This window comes from Megachile rotundata, chromosome 12, assembly GCF_050947335.1.
Source record: "Megachile rotundata isolate GNS110a chromosome 12, iyMegRotu1, whole genome shotgun sequence".
Lineage (NCBI taxonomy): Eukaryota > Metazoa > Arthropoda > Insecta > Hymenoptera > Megachilidae > Megachile > Megachile rotundata.
In genome coordinates, this window is record NC_134994.1 from 11,743,884 (window position 1) to 11,763,302 (window position 19,419).

At 39.2% G+C, this 19,419-nt stretch overlaps 1 protein-coding gene across 5 annotated transcripts in view; it reads left to right on the plus strand.

Annotated features, from left to right (window-relative positions):
- Scgdelta (sarcoglycan delta) overlaps positions 1-18,785 on the plus strand; it is a 289,022-nt gene extending 270,237 nt beyond the window's left edge. For all 5 annotated transcript variants that reach the window (XM_003702191.3, XM_076537979.1, XM_012282804.2 and 2 more), the window contains 3 exons: positions 8,737-8,926; positions 12,258-12,450; positions 17,686-18,785. In XM_003702191.3, coding sequence (XP_003702239.3) covers positions 8,737-8,926; positions 12,258-12,450; positions 17,686-18,031 — 729 coding nt within the window. In that variant the 3' untranslated portion in view covers positions 18,032-18,785. The remainder of the gene's footprint in view (positions 1-8,736; positions 8,927-12,257; positions 12,451-17,685) is intronic.
- Positions 18,786-19,419: the final 634 nt, after the last annotated feature.

Consider the following 19,419-nt stretch of genomic DNA (forward strand, 5'->3'; position numbering starts at 1 on the left):
AAGAATCTACTGTATACCCGTGTAGAATTGATATATAAAGAATTAATCGTTTAACAAGTATAGTTGCATGTCCTCACTCCTGGCCGCCATTTTATGATGCCCTCCACTGGCAGCAGATTTAAATGGCTGCCACATAGCGACACTGTGCCCGCAACGTTTCATCAAAAGAAGAATCTTAATCAGAAGAAAATTTCGAATCGATTTCCAATAATTGCTTACATAACCTAAAGTACAAAATTTAAATAAATTCCTCTTTACGTAAAAACATTCGAAACCTCGTATCGGTAAAAATGGGGGGATCTCGAAGAAGCTGCCGCTGCAGTTTGTATCTCCGCGAAATGGAGCATCATGCTCGTCTATATTCCGCGGTGGTTCGATACATATGGTAACATCGAGGATTAGTATCGAGAGAGGAAACATCGAAGAGAGGTGAAATAGAACGCGTTCGAGCAGACGGTTCGCGAGGAAGGTCCTCGAGGGGAAGGTGCTCGTTCGAATAACACGCGCTCGTAAACCGCACTAGTAATTATACATATGCAGTCGGTACGTACACCACGTTAATGCACCTCACGTAATTATCCCGAGCTGGACAGGAGTCGCCTAACTTTTGCCACGAGTAATCCGACTCGTAGTCCCTGTCAACCCCCCGCGTCCAACGGGACCACCCCTTAGACTCGACGCCGCGACGACATTGCAATTTCGTGTTGTTTTACGTCGCGTACGGTGCAAGGATTAAATCGCGGAGTGTACCGATGCCAGACGGAGTCGCTATCCGGGATTTAGTAACGTCCGGTATGATTTCGTGGCTGGAACACGGCAATACCTGCTCCCCGGTGACGTCTGCCGCTATAGCGGCCGGGATTAATTCGTTTCGAGTCGCAAGAAAAAAGAAACGAGTGCTGATGTTTTTAGGGGAGGCTTTTCTGCACGCGAGGTTGGAACGAGGGAGTGGGAGGGAAATTTTGTGAGATGAGGAATTTGGGACTTGGGGGTTTGGATGTGTGGGACTTAGATTTGGAATTTTGGGATTTGGTGGATTTGGAATTTTGGGACTTAGGGATTTAGCAGATTTGGGACTTTGGGACGTTGGAAATTTGGGACTTTGGAGTTTTGGGACATAGCAAATTTGGGACTTTGGAATTTTGGGGCATAGCAGATTTGGGACTTTGTGAGATTGGCACATAGCAAATTTGGGACTTAGGAATTTTGGGACATAGCAAATTTGGAGCACAGCAGATTTGGGACTTTGCGAGTTTGGCGCATAGCAAATTCGGGACTTAGGAATTTTGGGACATAGCAAATTTGGAGCACAGCAGATTTGGGACTTTGCGAGTTTGGCGCATAGCAAATTCGGGACTTAGGAATTTTGGGACATAGCAAATTTGGAGCACAGCAGATTTGGGACTTTGCGAGTTTGGGACATAGCTAATTTGGGACTTAGGAATTTTGACACATAACAAATTTGGGATTTAGAAATTTTGTGAGATAGCAAATTTGGGGCATAGCAGATTTGGGACTTTGCAAGTTTGGGACATAGCTAATTTGGAACTTAGGAATTTTGGGACATAGCAGATTTGGGACTTTGCGAGTTTGGGACATAGCTAATTTGGGGCCTTGAAATCTTGGGCATAGCAGATTTAGCATTTTGGGACTTTGGGATATAGCAGATTTGGAACTTTAGAATTTGGGGACTGTGGGATTTAGCTGATTGGGAACTTTAGAATTTTGGGACTGTGGGATTTAGCTGATTGGGAACTTTGGAATTTAGGGATTTAGCAGATTTGGAATTTTGGAACCTTGGGACTTAGCTGATTTGAAACTTTGCAACATAGCAATTTTAGATCTTCCAGACTTTTTTAAAGAATCAGAGGCTTCAAGACAGGGACATTCTAAAGTTCTAACACATTAAAATATTAGAATATTGAAACTTTTTAGAGTATTAATTAATACCAAAATTCTCAAATCCCCAATTTAAAAATTTCCAAATAATTCCTCTAAATTTCCAAGTAACCCCCTCCTAAATTTCAAATTCTCCGAACCCTCGAAACCCTCCGAAATTCGCACACAAGCTGCAGCCAAAAGCGTTCACACAGCATCAAAGATCAATTTATTTATCAAGCTCCCCTTAAAAATACCGATATTGGCCAAAGGATTGAATCCGTATCGCAAGAATTGCAATTTACCAAACGATCAAGAGGATAAAAATGCTTTAGAGATTATAGCTTGTTACTGGAGCGAACAAAGTTAAATTCCCGCAACCGGTAGCGGTTAGGTTGGCCCGGATGCGCATCGCTGCGGCTCTTTTCCTTGCGCCACTCGATTAGCCAAATCGTTCGGAAAACGATACGATCTCTTTTGCTCTGTACTTAACCGTAACCGTAAACCCCAATGGCGTCGAGAGGGTCATAGCGGTGGCTTCTTTTTAGAATCGTCGTACGGCCGAAAGGGAGGTCGAAGAAGCCGACTATACGACGCAAAACCGGAGAGGACGTCGTTGAACTTTTCACTGCCTATACGAACCTTCTATGATAAACTTTCGATCGAACAGCCGACCATTTCCTGTTGCTATTTCTAACGGGATAATGGTTAGGTTCGGTGCTGTCGAAACATGGATTTTTACGTTCTTTTGAAAATGAGGTTATGTTCGACATTGTGGAGCATGAAATCTGTTCTCAAGTCTCTTATTTTATATTACAAAATTTTGTGAGAGAGTTTCCTTCAAATTTGTACTGATTTTATTCAGGAATCGATGGAGTATTTATTGAAATGTTTAAAAATATGAAACATGGATTTTTACGTTTTTGTACGCGAAAGATGTTTCAGGTTATGTTCGACATTCTGGATAATAATATTAAAATCTGTTCTCTAGTTTCTTATTTTATATTACAAAATTTGTTAAGAGACTTTTCTTCAAAACTATGACGCTTTTATTCAACAATTTATGTATTAAAGAATTGCTGCGTCTGTTACTTCATATTTCGCCGATTGTTTATTCATCTCTTCCCTCCATTTTTAATTACAAGTTAAATCTCCACAGCATGTCTGTAACTTCACTATTCACTCTAAAGAACATTTTAATTCTGAAGTTGAATATTTTAATTCCGTAAAACGTATATTCTGTACATGTATATTTTAATTCTGTAAAATGAATATTAAAATTGCGGAGAATAAATATAAAATGGAGTCCATTATACGATGTACATCGAAGTGCAACGTATGTAAGCCTCTCAGCTATTTGAGACTTACCTATTCCACATCAATGAAAAAGATCCATCCAATAATCACAGTTAGTAAAATTAATCTTTCGATACACGATCGTTCGTTCAACTTTTGTTCACTGCCGGATGAAATTAGCTCGATTTTCGACGCGTTCGATCGAACCCAATCGACCGAATCGTTGTTTCGCTGTTTCCTTGAACGACGTTCGCGCTCCAGTTGCTTTAAATCCACTGTTCGTTCCATTTGACGTGTCTGATTAAAACCGACTACGCATCGTCGCACGTGGGAGAACTAACATTTTTCTGCACACGTATGTTAACATCAAATGTAACTACTCGATGGGAAAATTTAGTTCCTTGTTATATATGTAATTTATCGAGTGCTTTGATAAGATTCTTCTAATGGATAACTTGAAAATTGTGATTTTTGAACTGCTGCAGTTTTGTTGTGAGTGTAATATGTTCCTTTGAGGAAATAGGAAATGTGGGAATTTGGTAACTTAGAAGATGGACGACGTGGAGAGGGAGAGATATGGGAAATGGGGAATGTGGGAATTGGGGAATGTGGGAATTGGGGAATGTGGGAATTGGGGAATGTGGGAATCGGGGAATGTGGGAATCGGGGAATGTGGGAATTGGGGAATGTGAGAATTGGAGAATGTGGGAATTGGGGAATGTGGGAATCGGGGAATGTGGGAATTGGGGAATGTGAGAATTGGGGAATGTGGGAATTGGAGAACGTGGGAATTGGGGAATGTGGGAATTGGGGAATGTGGGAATTGGGGAATGTGGGAATCGGGGAATGTGGGAATTGGGGAATGTGGGAATTAGAGAATGTAGGAATTGGGCAACGTGGGAATTGGAGAATGTAGGAATTGGGCAACGTGGGAATTGGGGAATGTAGGAATTGGAGAATCTGGGAATTGGAGAATGTGGGAATTGGGGAACGTGGGAATTGGAGAACGTGGGAATTGGAGAATGTGGGAATTGGAGAATGTGGAAATTGAAGAATGTGGGAATTGGGAAATGTGGGAACTGTGGAATGTTGGAATTGGGGAATGTGGGAATTGGAAAATGTGGGAATTGGGGAATGTAAGAATTTGAAAATTTCTAAATTTAAGGCTCCAAACATTCGCCACTCCACCCAAAAATCTCCCACCAAATCAAAAGGTACAACCCCATCAAATTACAAAAATCAAGAATAAAGTTGAAAGGCGACTACAACCGTTTTAATTAGTCCCGCGGTTAAAAATTCATAGGAGCTCGCAGCAAACGGAAGATTGAAAGTGTTGGAGACGTTATTAGATTGCCGAGGGTGTGTTATCGATTATTTGTTTCGAAGCGCGTTAACGCGGCAGCGAAGAAGCAAAAGGAATGGAAAGTAAGTAGATTACATCGGGAACTTTGTTCTCTACCAAGTTATTGGAAGCGACCGAAGGATTTTTCGAACGAGTATTTCTTCTTTCTACTGATTGGAATAAAAATTTGCAATTTGAAAATTAGCCAGCAAAAATTAACAGCGAGTTACTTCGTCGGACGCGAGAGGAATTTTTTTGAAGAAGCCAACAATTAGCCGGCAGACGGAACATGCTCGTAGAAAGTAATGGCCGCTTGAAATTAAGTTTAAAACTGGCGCTACTGCTCGGCGAAATTTTTACGGGGCCCTTGCGGATTATACTACGGTTAGCAATGAAATGGACACGAGTGAAACAATATTTCCGTCTGTTTACTTTGCTGGCGATGTTTGCTGTGAACGTTAGCTAAATGGCCGTGACCATTGTGAACGTTATTAAACTTTAAAACGAAGTGTATTGACATGAGAACTCAGAATCTGGCTATTTGGTTTTAGTGATATTGTCGATAGTTTAGGTTTTAAGTAGCTTTTTGAAAATTTTGGGTATTGGGAAATTTTTTAATTGCGAATTTGAGAATTTCGGTAGGAAGGAAATAGGAAATGTGGGAACTTCGTGACTTAAAAGTTGGAGGATGTGGAGAGGGAGAGATATGGTGATTTAGAAATATGGGAATTGGGGAATGTGGGAACTGGGGAATGTGAGAATTGGGGAATGTGGGAATTGAGGAATGTGGGAATTGGGGAATGTGGAAATTTGGGAATGAGAGAATTGGGGAATGTGGAATTTGGGAATGTGGGAATTGGGGAATGTGGGAATTGGGGAATGTGGGAATTGGGAAATGTGGGAATTGGGGAATGTGGGAATTGGGGAATGTGGGAATTGGGGAATGTGGGAATTGGGGAATGTGGGAATTTGGGAAGGTGAGAATTGGAGAATGTGGGAATTGGGGAATATGGGAATTTGGGAATGTGGGAATTGGGGAATGTGGGAAATGGAGAACGTGGAAATTGGGGAATGCGAGAATTTGGGAATGTGAGAATTGGAGAATGTGGGAATTGGGAAATGTGGGAATTGGGAAATGTGGGAATTGGAAAATATGGGAATTGGGGAATGTGAAAATTAAAAAATATGGGAATTGAAAAATGTGGGAATTGGGGGACGTGGGAATTGGGGAACGTGGGAATTGGGGAACGTGGGAAGTGGGTAATGTGAGAATTGGGGAATGTGTGAATTAAGGAATGTGGGAATTGGGGTATGTAGGAATTAGAGAATGTGGTTTCAGTGACGTCGTCGATAATGTAGCTTTTAAGTAGCTTCTGAAAATTTTGGGTGTTTAAGCAATTTAACCCCTTGCACTACAATCTATCAGATGCATTAGAACTACCTAATCAAACCCACAATTATAAAACAGACAAAAAGGTTGCCCATGCAAATGAATTCAACCTAACCTCCATATGGAAGTGAAACCTCTTAAAGTGAAAAAATAGATGATTCAAAAATTATCCATCTAATAAACGAATTTCCCAAATTCCCCATCAATTACGCCAATGTAATTATATTTTACGCCAATGATACTAGTAATCAGGTCTGAGAACGTGCAGCTGTGCACTTCACGTCACCTGCACGCAGCCTATATTCGGCGCAGAATTTAACCAGATAATCCGCATAAAAATGTGCAGCGCAAAATAGCTAGTAACAATTTTTTCGGGCGAGTTACAACGCGAGGACGGTTCAGCGGTACGAAATTAAATACCATCGTCCGACATTATTGCCATTTCAGGCAAGGTTGAATAATAAACGATGATGAGTAGCGCGGCGAGTTGTACGTACCATCGCGTCTGTTCGTTTGAAATATCTGCCGCATAATATCGGAACAGTAGCGTAGGCAGAATTTTATTTCGATGGGGTAGCTGGCCGTATCATCGAGTGTATCGAGCGGAACGAGCGAGCTCGGGGCGCGAGGAAACTGCCGCGGAGAGCAAGACGTAGAAACCCGCCATAAAGTAGATACATTGCGGTTGCCGCTCGTATTCGTCTCATAAACTTCGGATATTCTTCCCGTTACGCTTTTACCCCCGCCGGGCGAAGTAACGCAATTTTCGCTGCGAACTGGAATTCAATTTTGCGTTACATTAATTGCACCGGAAACGTCGAATCCACGGTTCTTGTTCAACGTTCATTCGTCCTGTATGATCGATTCGTTTCCAGACGAATGTCGATAAACGCGCGGTAATTGCATTTCAAGCATCGACTTATCGTGCCCAATCCCCTTCTCTATCGGCGGGCAAAAAGACAATAAAAAAAAAGAGAAGACGAAGATCGGTCGAAGTTGAAACGTCGGTTTCGAAAAATCCCTTTGCCCTGATAGAACAGCTCCCTACATTGGTTTCCGATGATTAGCCACTCGATTGGAAGCAATCGCCACGCGCCGATGTCCACGTACTTTCCACTTATTATACTTGGGCAGACGCCAATAAATCCACGATGCCTGATCCCACTCGGATCAAACAACGCCTTTTGCAATTTTTCTACCTATTTCCACGATATCTATTTCGCGCTGTTCTAGGAACGACGACATTTGGGGGGTTCGTTGTAGTTGCACATTTTTTTATTTAATTTTGTGCTAGGAATGCTTGAGAGGGCGGAGAGAAGTCTTATTAGTTCGAAGGGTAATTTATTTGTAGAGTGGAGTTACGTTTTATGTAAGTGGAGAGATCTGCTACTTGTATCTGGTACTAGAACCAGTCTAGTTACAGCGAATACCTGATATTGTCGATAGTTTAGGTTTTAAGTAGCTTTTTGAAAATTTTGGGTATTGGGAAATTTTTTAATTGGGAATTTGAGAATTTCGGTAGTAAGGAAATAGGAAATGTGGGAACTTGGTGACTTAAAAGTTGGAGGATGTGGAAAGGGAGAGATATGGTAATTTAGAAATATGGGAATTGGGGAATGTGAGAATTTGGGAATTTGGGAATGTAGGAATTGGGGAATGTGGGAAATGGGGAATGTGGGAATTGGAGAATGTGGGAATTGGGGAATGTGAGAATTTGGGAATGTGGGAATTGGGGAATGTGGGAATTGGGGAATGTGGGAATTGGGGAATGTGGGAATTGGAGAATGTGGGAATTGGGGAATGTGAGAATTGGAAAATGTGGGAACTGGGGAATGAGGAAATTGGGGAATGTGAGAATTGGGGAAAGTGAGAATTGGAAAATGTAGGAACTGGGGAATGTGGGAATTGGGGAATGTGAGAATTGAGGAATGTGGGAATTGGAGAATGTGGGAACTGGGGAATGTGGGAATTGGGGAATGTGAGAATTGGGGAATGTGAGAATTGGGGAATGTGGGAATTAGAGAATGTGAGAATTTGGAAATGTGGGTATTTGGGAATGTGGGAATTGGGGAATGTGAGAATTTGGGAAGGTGAGAATTGGAGAATGTGGGAATTTGGGAATGTGGGAATTGAGGAAAGTGAGAATTTGGAAATATGGGAATTGGAGAATGTGAGAATTTGGGAATGTGGGAATTGGGAAATGTGGGAATTGGGGAATGTGGCAATGCACCCCTCTTAACCCCCACCACAGTGTGAGTTACATCATATTAGATGTTTAAAACTTTTTAGTTGTGAAATTTAAGAATCTTGAAATTGCTATATTTTCAAATTTGTACACTTGTCAATCCTCAAATGTCTAAATCTTTAAATCCCCAAATTCAACTTACAGGTTTGCAGATTCAACCCCATGCTGCCAACCTAACCTCAAACCTACGTAATCCCAAAATAACCGAAAGTATAGAAAAACATAAAACTACACAGAAAAGATATGTAAACATAATTGTTCTAAATTGCTAACAGCAAAGAAACACCCCCAATAGTAAAGAAACACCTCCAAAAGCAACCTCCTGTCGCATCACATTTGCTAAAAAATCATAATAACCTTACTACTCCTCTAAAGCACAATACACCATCCAATTATAAATCTAACGTTCTTAAAATCCCGCTAATGCGAAGAAAAGAAGCGGAAGCTTAGTTAAAATCGGAGCGAGCGAATTTTAATGCGAGCCTACGGCCTCCATTTTCCATCGACGATCATCCAAGTCGACCCAGAAAAGCGTCGACGAAGGAGGCTCGTTTATTTCCTGACAGTCATTTCCTCTTCTTTCAGGAGGGAATCGGTTCGCTGAAGGTGGTGCCCGGAGGGATCGAGCTCAGAGGTCAAGCTGCCGTTCTGGATACCCTGGTGGCCTCCAGCCTCAGATCCAGACGAGGAAAGAATCTGGTTCTCGAGTCTTGGAGCAACTTCACTGCGTCTGCCAGGTCGCACGATGGCCGACTACTCGCGCGATTCACCGTCGGTGAGGATAACAGCCTCTCATTTACGCTTTCGTTTAGAACTGAATTGCCTTGGTTCATGCCTCCATTGCACCGACGCAATCTTCATTCGTATTTTCAAAATCAGCCTTGATGATATGAAACAACTTTTTGGTTATGCGAATTATTTCGTGATGGGACGGTTTCAATTTTATTTTTGTTTATACCCTCGTTGCGTCTAATAAGCTACGTTGCATCTATATTATAGAAATATACAATGAAATTATGAAATTATGTGAAATTCTTTTAGCATTTTGAGAAACAATGAAGGCAATCATTGAATGTAAATTTCATGACTGATACTTGTAGTAAAAATATTTCTTGCATTTGATACTTTCCTGTACATCCTTAAAATTAAATATAAAAATAATTATGCATCAAAAATATTACAAGTATATGACGTGCTTTTTGAAATTCTTCATAAGCAATATACTTCATAAACAAGAAATATATATTCTTGTAACCAAGGGTTTAAAAATGATTCCAAAGATCACAGAAATGCAAGAAGTTCATTTTTGTCCGTATTTCGCATCTAAATCCTTTCATTTAGGAGCAGAGAGCTCAATCATACGAATAATCAATACGGCATTCTGCACATTTGATGGATCTGCGTCACGATTGGTATTTAATCCGAAACGATCGTACGAAACCAATAACACGAGTTTCTGAAATATGTCGGACGATAAAAAAGGAAGTACCGACGCGATCATTATCTTCAAAGTCCTTTCTCTTTAAAAACTTTCAAGGTGAACGAACACCCCCTTTTCTGTAATGGCTCCAGATATTTTGTTTCGTGTCCTCGTGAGAGACAAAAGAACAAAACCGAACCTCGATAACGCACAGCGTTAAATGTGTCTCTGTTAATGGACAGGAGCGTTCCAGTTCCAGTCTCATCGGTTTTTTTTTTTACGGCTATGAAACAAATCGTGCAACAATCAACGGAGTTGAAGGTACATCGCTGTCGATGACAATCAGTATTCTAGACGCGGATGATCGATGAACGTTATTCAATTGTCTCGAAGCTTTCTTTCAATCTTGCGTTTGACTTTTGTGGTCTGTGACATTTGTGGGTTTATTTGTAGGGAGAGTGTTTGTTTGCAGGGAATGTAGGTGAGGGTTGTATCTTGTAATTTTTTTAGATGGATGTTTGGAGGGGTTGAGATTTGGAGAGATTAGAATTTTGGGTGATAGATATTTGGGGAGATTAGAATTTTGGGTGATAGATATTTGGGGAGATTGAAATTTGGGGAGAGTGGAATTCAAGGGGATTGGTATTTGGGGATGTTGAGATTTGGGGTGATTAGAATTTTGGGTGATAGATATTTGAGGAGAGTGGAATTCAGGGCGATAGGTATTTGGGAATGTTGAGATTTGGGGAGAATAGAATTTTGGGTGATAGATATTTGGGGAGAGTGGAATTCAAGGGGATTGGTATTTGGGGATGTTGAGATTTGGGGTGATTAGAATTTAGAGTGATTGGTATTTGGGAATGTTGAGATTTGGGGAAATTAGAATTTGGGGAGATTGAAATTTGGGGAGATTGAAATTTGGGGAGAGTGGAATTCAAGGGGATTGGTATTTGGGGATGTTGAGATTTGGGGTGATTAGAATTTAGAGTGATTGGTATTTGGGAATGTTGAGATTTGGGAAGATTAGAATTTTGGGTGATAGATATTTGGGGAGATTGAAATTTGGGGAGAGTGGAATTCAAGGGGATTGGTATTTGGGGATGTTGAGATTTGGGGTGATTAGAATTTAGAGTGATTGGTATTTGGGAATGTTGAGATTTGGGGAGAATAGAATTTTGGGTGATAGATATTTGGGGAGATTGAAATTTGGGGAGAGTGGAATTCAAGGGGATTGGTATTTGGGGATGTTGAGATTTGGGGTGATTAGAATTTAGAATGATTGGTATTTGGGAATGTTGAGATTTGGGGAAATTAGAATTTGGGGAGATTGAAATTTGGGGAGAGTGGAATTCAAGGGGATTGGTATTTGGGGATGTTGAGATTTGGGGTGATTAGAATTTAGAGTGATTGGTATTTGGGAATGTTGAGATTTGGGGAGATTAGAATTTTGGGTGATAGATATTTGGGGAGATTGAAATTTGGGGAGATTGAAATTTGGGGAGAGTGGAATTCAAGGGGATTGGTATTTGGGGATGTTGATATTTGGGGTGATTAGAATTTAGAGTGATTGGTATTTGGGAATGTTGAGATTTGGGGAAATTAGAATTTGGGGAGATTGAAATTTGGGGAGAGTGGAATTCAAGGTGATTGGGATTTGGGGATGTTGAGATTTGGGGTGATTAGAATTTAGAGTGATTGGTATTTGGGGATATTTGAATTTGGGGAGAGTAGAATTCAGGGTGATAGGTATTTGGGGATGTTGAGATTTGGGGTGATTAGAATTTAGAGTGATTGGTATTTGGGGATATTTGAATTTGGAGAGAGTAGAATTTAAGGCGATAGGTACTTGGAGATGTTGAGATTTGGAGAGATTAGAATTTATAATAATTGGTATTTAGGGAGATTAGAATTTAAAGTGATTGGCATTTGGGATGATTAGAATTTAAAGTGATAGATATTTGGGGAGATTGGAAGTCGAGGCGATAGGTACTTGGAGATGTTGAGATTTGGAGAAATTAAAATTTAGAGTGATGCTTATTTAGGGATATTGAAATTTGACTACTTATTAATTAGCCTCCTTAGGAACATCAAGACATAAATATTAGATCTATTAATTTCAAGACCTTAAATTTGAACATCCACAATTTTAAAAGTCCAAGAACAGCCCCACAAACTTGAGGACCTTCAAAGACATAAATATTAAAAAAACTCTTCTCTTAAAAACCTAGAAATTTATAAATCTCCAAGTCTATCAACCCCCAGAATATTTGAAAGACAATAAAACTACCTGCAATAACGCAGTCAAAAGCTACGTAAAGTACGTGATCGCGAAAGTGTCATCGTCCGATATTTCCCGGAACATTAAAATATTCCATATTAAATATCCCCAATGAGAATATCGATTCTCCCCGTCGATTCAAATTAATTCGCCGCGTCTGGCGCGTGAATTTAGACGCAAGCGACGCATCAATTCGAGGCACGTACAATAAATACGAGAACGAAATGCTCGTTTATTACCGTCGAAGACACTCTTGGTCCATTATCCCTCTCGAACAGTCTTGTAGAACACAATTCTTGATCCTGTCGATACTAGTCTCCCTTTCTCACGAGTTTCATTGAGGAATTTCTTTTTTTTCGACGGTCATTCGAGGGTGAACAGCGATGAGTGCCTTTTGTACATTTGCAGGTGAAGATCGCGTGGACTGTGTGTCGAGAGGGTTTCGTATAACCGACCCTCAAGGAGGAATCCTCTTCTCGGCGGACAGGGAGCAGGTGGTGGTGGGAGCTGAAATGCTGAGGGTAACCGGCGACGGGGGTGCCGTTTTCCAAGGCAGCGTTCAAACACCGCTGGTCAGAGGGGAATCGGGTCGTGGACTCAGGTAATCGTCCAGAGAATTATTCTTTCCTTATTGCACGAATAATCGGACTATTTGGCTTAGTGCTTTCATTAATTTACTTGGAGGGTGAGAGGGTGGAGGGTAAACTCGTTGGGTGTCTCAAATTGCAAATTCTTAATTAGGAACTTACAAATTTAAAATTGGAAAAGTTAGAACATTGAAAATTGAGAAATGTAGAAATTTGACATCGGAAATTGAAAATTTAGAAATGTAGAAGGTTGGGAAGGTGGAAAATTGAAAATTTGGAAAAGTAGATAACTGAAGGGGTTGAAAATTGAGAACTGCAAAATGCAAAAAAATGAGAAGTTAAAATATTAAAAATTTATAAATGTAGAAAGCTTAGAACGTGAAAAATTGAAAATTTCAAACGTACGAAATTGGAAAAATCGAAAATTGTAAACTTAGAAGTGCAGCACATCGATAACCTAAAAAATTAAAAATTCGAAAATGTAGGAAGTTGAGAAAATTAAAAATTGCAACCTGAAAAATGTCAAAAACAGAAAACCTACAAAATAAAAGATCCCAAAACATAAAACCGCAAAAATTTAAAATTTAAAATTAAAAAACGTAGAACCCTAATAACATGATAATTGAAAAATCTAGAACAGTGGAAGGTTTGAAAGCTGAAATATTGAGAGCTTAAATATCAAGAAAGGCGGAAAATTGAAAACTGAGAAATGTATGACCACAGAAACGAGACTTAACAGTAAAACGAAATGTGTTAATAGTTAACGAACAAGGTAGAGGTGATCAGATTAAGAGGAGAATGATATTGCAGTAGCTTTGACTCATCCGAAATTAAATTGGTCCACCTAAGCACTTGACACAGTCACCCACATCCGCATGTTTCCCCCGTAAACAGTTCACTTGCCTTTGTCCCACATTTATCCCGAGTCTTTCTAAAAGCGGATTCGACCCAGTTTAACAAACCGTGGTACATTTTCGATTGGCTTTCTCCATCGTTCCGATAATCATCCGGGATGTCGTCGTGGATGCAAGCGTACACAAATAATTGAGCGATACCAGACGCGTTTCGACGTTCCTCGGCTATAAATAATCAAGCAGGTACTCGTACGGGATTAAACTTGCGGTAATGCGTTAAGCTTACAACACTATATGAAACTGATTCCAGCTTACGATCAAACGAATAGTATAATCCGTAGTAATAATTAGTTGCTCTACGTAATTTGCTGGATATTACCGAGTATATTAATACGTGGAATTTATACATTAACATCAAATATTAAACAAAGGTCTCTTGTAAGAAGTAGTAAGTCTAGAAAAATTATTCTACTTTAAATATTTGTAATTTTGGGATTTGGTGGATTTGGAATTTTGGGGCATAGGAGATTTGGGACTTTGGAATTTTGGAAAACAGCAAATTTGGGACTTTGGAATTTTGGGACATAGCAGATTTGGGATTTTGGAATTTTGGGGAATAGCAGATTTGGGACTTTGCGAGTTTGGGACATAGCGAATTTGGGACTTAGGAATTTTGGGACATAGCAGATTTGGGATTTTGGAATTTTGGGGAATAGCAGATTTGGGACTTTGCGAGTTTGGGACATAGCGAATTTGGGACTTAGGAATTTTGGGACATAGCAAATTTGGGACTTAGGAATTTTGGGACATAGCAGATTTGGGACTTAGGAATTTTGGGACATAGCAAATTTGGGACTTAGAAATTTTGAGACATAACAAATTTGAGGCATAGCAGATTTGGGACATAACAAATTTGAGGCATAGCAGATTTGGGACATAGCTAATTTGGTACTTAGGAATTTTGGCACATAGCAAATTTGGGACTTAGGAATTTTGGGACATAGCAAATTTGGAGCATAGCAGATTTGGGACTTTGCGAATTTGGGACATAGCTAATTTGGGACTTAGGAATTTTGGGACATAGCAGATTTGGGACTTTGCGAATTTGGAACATAGATAATTTGGGACTTAGGAATTTTGGGACATAGCAGATTTGGGACTTTGCGAATTTGGGACATAGCAGATTTGGAACTTTGCGAATTTGGAACATAGCTAATTTGGTACTTAGGAATTTTGGCACATAGCAAATTTGGGACTTAGGAATTTTGGAACATAGCAAATTTGGAGCATAGCAGATTTGGGACTTTGCGAATTTGGAACATAGATAATTTGGGACTTAGGAATTTTGGGACATAGCAGATTTGGGACTTTGCGAATTTGGGACATAGCAGATTTGGAACTTTGCGAATTTGGAACATAGCTAATTTGGTACTTAGGAATTTTGGCACATAGCAAATTTGGGACTTAGGAATTTTGGAACATAGCAAATTTGGAGCATAGCAGATTTGGGACTTTGCGAATTTGGGACATAGATAATTTGGGACTTGGGAATTTTGGGATATAGCAGATTTGGGACTTTGTGAATTTGGGACATAGCAGATTTGGGACTTTGCGAATTTGGAACATAGATAATTTGGGACTTGGGAATTTTGGGACATAGGAAATTTGGGACTTAGAAATGTTGAGACATAGCAAATTTGAGACTTTGGAATTTTAAGATATAGCAGATTTGGGACCTTGCGAGTTTGGGACATAGCTAATTTGGGGCCTTGAAATTTTGGTTCATAGCAGATTTGGGACTTTGGGAGTTTGAAACATAGCTAACTTAGGAGTCAGGAATTTTGAGACATAGAAAAATTAGAAAAGTAAAATTAAGAAACTAGTAAAATTACTCTACTTTAACACTAAACCTACCGGCATATAATGCGTACTTCACTTAAAATTAAAAATAAAGAAATAAACCACGAAACATAAATTAGTACACATATTTATTCTTTATCTTGATGAAAATCAATTCTGATGTCAAGAAATGTATTTTAACAAAATGTCTTCCTTATAATAAGAAGCTTGTGGAGCGGTCATTTGACCGGTTTGGTACTTTCAGTGTTAAATATTTGTAATTTTTACGTAATATTAATTTTCGTTTTAAATTCGAAATTCATTTGGAACTTCAATAATTGCCAAGTAGAATAACATCGATTTAACCTGTTCCATTTCATTTGTTAAATTATACAACAAATGACGACCATTTTAAACATTTGTAATTTCAAGATAGCATAATATCAATTTAACGTATATTAATTTCGTTTATTGCACGATGAAAATCATGCGTGAACATTTATCATTTCAAGGTAGATAACATAATAACAGCTTAACCCGCATTCGTTCCATTTATTAAGTCGCACGATGAAAGTGATAATTATTTTGATCATTTATAATTTTACGATAATTAACACGACATCAGTTTAACCTGCATCCATTAATTAAATTGTACAATGAAAATCAGAATTATTTTCAACAATTATAATTTTAAATACGGTTACGATTTAATTCCGGCTCTTTAGCGAATTACGTGATAATAGAGTACTTACATTTTGTACACTGTACGTTAATCTTATTACCGTTTAATGGCTTTGATCCATCAGTTAAAATTATTTTTAGTAATTATAATTTTAAGTGCGGTAACAATTTAATTTCTTTTTACTAAATTACACGATAAAAAAAAATAGCGTGCTTAAAAATTTGTACACTCTACACATTATTGCCGTTTAATAGCTTTAATCGACCACATTAATTATATAATAAAAATGATAATTATTTCGAGCGATCATAATTTTATATACGATATTTAATTTCTGCTTTTTAATAAATTACACGATAATAGAGTCCCTAAAAATTTGAACACTCTATTTATTAATTTTATTGCCATTTAATAGCTTTAACCCGTTACATTAATTATAGAATAAAAATAAAAATTATTTTGAGCAATCATAATTTTATATGCAGCATTTAATTTCTGCTTTTTAATAAATTACACGATAATAGAGTCCCTAAAAATTTGAACATTCTATACATAAATCTTATTGCCATTTAATAGCTTTAACCCGTTACATTAATTATACAATAAAAATCAAAATTATTTTGAGCGATCATAATTTTATATGCAGCATTTAATTTCTGCTTTTTAATAAATTACAAGATAATAGAGTCCCTAAAAATTTGAACACTCTATACATAAATCTTATAGCCGTTTAATAACTTTGATCGTCGATGAAAACCGCCGATTTACACGGCCAATAAATATTCGAAGTAAAAAATGTTGTAAAACATTCTCCCAGCGTTGTTCAATTATTAAATTTACAAATATTCCGCGGCGATAACAGCGTGTAAACGTATCGGACTTTTTCACGCAAAATTTGCGTTTGCTCTTTAAATACAAATTAATATTTTTCCGGCATTCGAGAGTGCTCCGTGAACGATCGCAAACAAGCGTGTTCGAGCGTGCTCTTCGTTAAAATTCGAAATAAAATGGTCGGAGCTGTTCAGTCGGAAAACGTCGAGGTTTCAATCGAGTGACCGCGAAAGTAACAACCGCGATTCCTAACTTTCGCGCCGTTACGTATTATGGGAAATCGCGAATTTTCTAGGGGAAAACGATCAAAGATCGAGCTCCTCGCGGTTATTGATAGTGTCGGGCAATTTACAGACGGATTTACGATTACAATAAAACTTTGCTCGCGCGGAAAATTATATTCATAGGATTGGATTTATGCCAGATATGAAATACCGAGGATCCTCGGCTGCAGGAGCTTGCAAGCAATAGGTCGACGACGAAACGGGGGATTGGGAGGCGAGGTATCGGAAGAAAGGCACGATCGAAGACGTTGCTTTACCACTTCTTAGAGAGGATCGATTATTGCGAGTCTGACGTTGCAGTCGACCGAATTCCGTATTATTTTGTTCAACGATATTACGGACAACCAGACCTATTTGTTCCTTTCCAGCTACAGCTGCGGATCCAAGAATTAAAATTCTCGTCGAACGATATAAATATTTGAAAGAAACTGATTTTACCTGAACTTCAAATTCCTTAAATATTTCACCGAATTTTTTACGTAGTTTTCGACTTACCAAAGAAGCTTCTTCTCTGAGAGGCAAGGTCACGTTGTTCCACCAAAACTTGCTGGATATTCGAGTATATTATGATTGTAGTTACCTCGTATTAATTATCTTCTCTGACTTGTAACATTTAATGTCTTCTAGTCTCTTCCGTATCTTCAAACACTTAATATTTTTTTTGATCTCTAATATTTCGTATGTTCTCTTCTAATTGTATATTCTATGTTTTTTAATATTCAGGTAATTTAAAATTATCTTTAATAACATTGTTGACAGACTGGAATCGGCGACCAGATCCTTGAAAATCAGCGCACCCCAGAGAGTGGCGATCGAGTCCTGGGCCAACGAGATATCAGCTTCCTGTCTGACCGACCTGAAGCTGCAGAGCGTGCACGGCGCCATCAAGTTGGACGCGAAAACGTTGTTCATGAAGGGTTTGAAAACTGCCAGTCCTAGTCAGGGACACTCGTCGAGAGAGCAACAGCAGCAGCACTCTTCCCGGACATCCTCTCACCAGAATCAAAGGGACACGACCATATATCAGTTATGTGCCTGTGCTAACGGCAAACTGTTTCTCGCTAGGTCCGAGGGAACCTGTCAGGCGGACAAATCAATTTGCTAATACCCGACTGGAAGAAATCGCCTCGAACGAACCTTCCAGTTAATTGAGCCCGATCAAAGACACTGGGTACCTGTGAGAACGCGAACGAACCCGTGACGATGAAAGTGTCGAATGTAGAATCCATGGCAGGTGACGATATACGGTAGTCCCGAGTTCGCCTAAGGCCTTCCGCTTTTCGCTGGTGTTTCCGTGTTCTAGAGCAGCCAGTCTTTCGTCGCGATGAGGATCCGGAGAACTTGGAAGCCGTCGAAGGACGCTATAGAAAGTGATCCAGGGAGTTAGAGTTCTTCCAAGCTAGCCAGTAAAATTGCCTAAATCGCGCGTTAAGTCCTGTATACCTTCGCTGAGATAAAAAACGATCTGGCTGGCAATCGTCACCTCGTTCCTGTCTGTCCCTATGCCCGTTAGACTGAACCGTTTTACCCCGCGTTCCTGGTTTCTTTGCGCAAAACGTTCGCCAGACCATAAGCAACGATTTGCAGTTCCTTCGTACCAATGAACGAGAAGTGTCGAAGTGTGAATAACTTGGTCGCGTTAGCTGCATATGTCTGTTCGCCCGAGTACGCCGATTAGAGGGACGTCGCGATTAGAGGAACGTTTATTTTGGTGCGTGTTTTATGGTAAAATGGGAGGCGCGAGTGTAGTTCACTGTAAAAGGATCAGGTTGTGATCCAGCTTGTACGCTGTACATCGGCCATGTCCATCTATTTATGTATGTGGCAATAAAGTCGTTATTGTTACTATTATTATTAAACTTCGACCATTATTCTCCTGATTATTTGGCTATCTTTATAACAGAACTGTATTCTGACGAGTGGATTCAGTTTTTTGATTCTTTTGCATTTTTTGTTCGTTTGAGTTACTCGTCGGAGGACGCTTCTGTTGTAATCGTAGCCTTAGGTGACTGGGTGCCTTCATGATAGATATGCACAGGTAGGTTGATGAATATATTAATAGACTAGATTCGTAGACTTAATTACATAGACCATACTCATAAACCTAGTTACATAGATTAGATTGAACCAGTCTGATCTTCGTGACTCAAGTGCAATGATGCATTTATTATGTCACTCAGGGTTTAGACAGTCAACCTGAACGAATGGATACATTCCCCAAACCAATGATCCATTTGTTGTAAAGGTCACTCAAGGTTAGGTCGATGTGAATAGACAAATCCTTAGACTAAAGTTCCTAAACTCTCCACCCAAAGCACCACTCAACAGTCTAGGCCTATGTGATCCAGGTGGACCTTGCCTAAGACCTGTGAAAGTCTAGAAACTGTCAGAACAATGTGATGTATGGAGAGCTGAGAATACCCTAAAGTTCCCAATAAACTCTTCATACTTTCTAAAGACCTTAGGCAAGATGACTTTCACATTTTAATATAT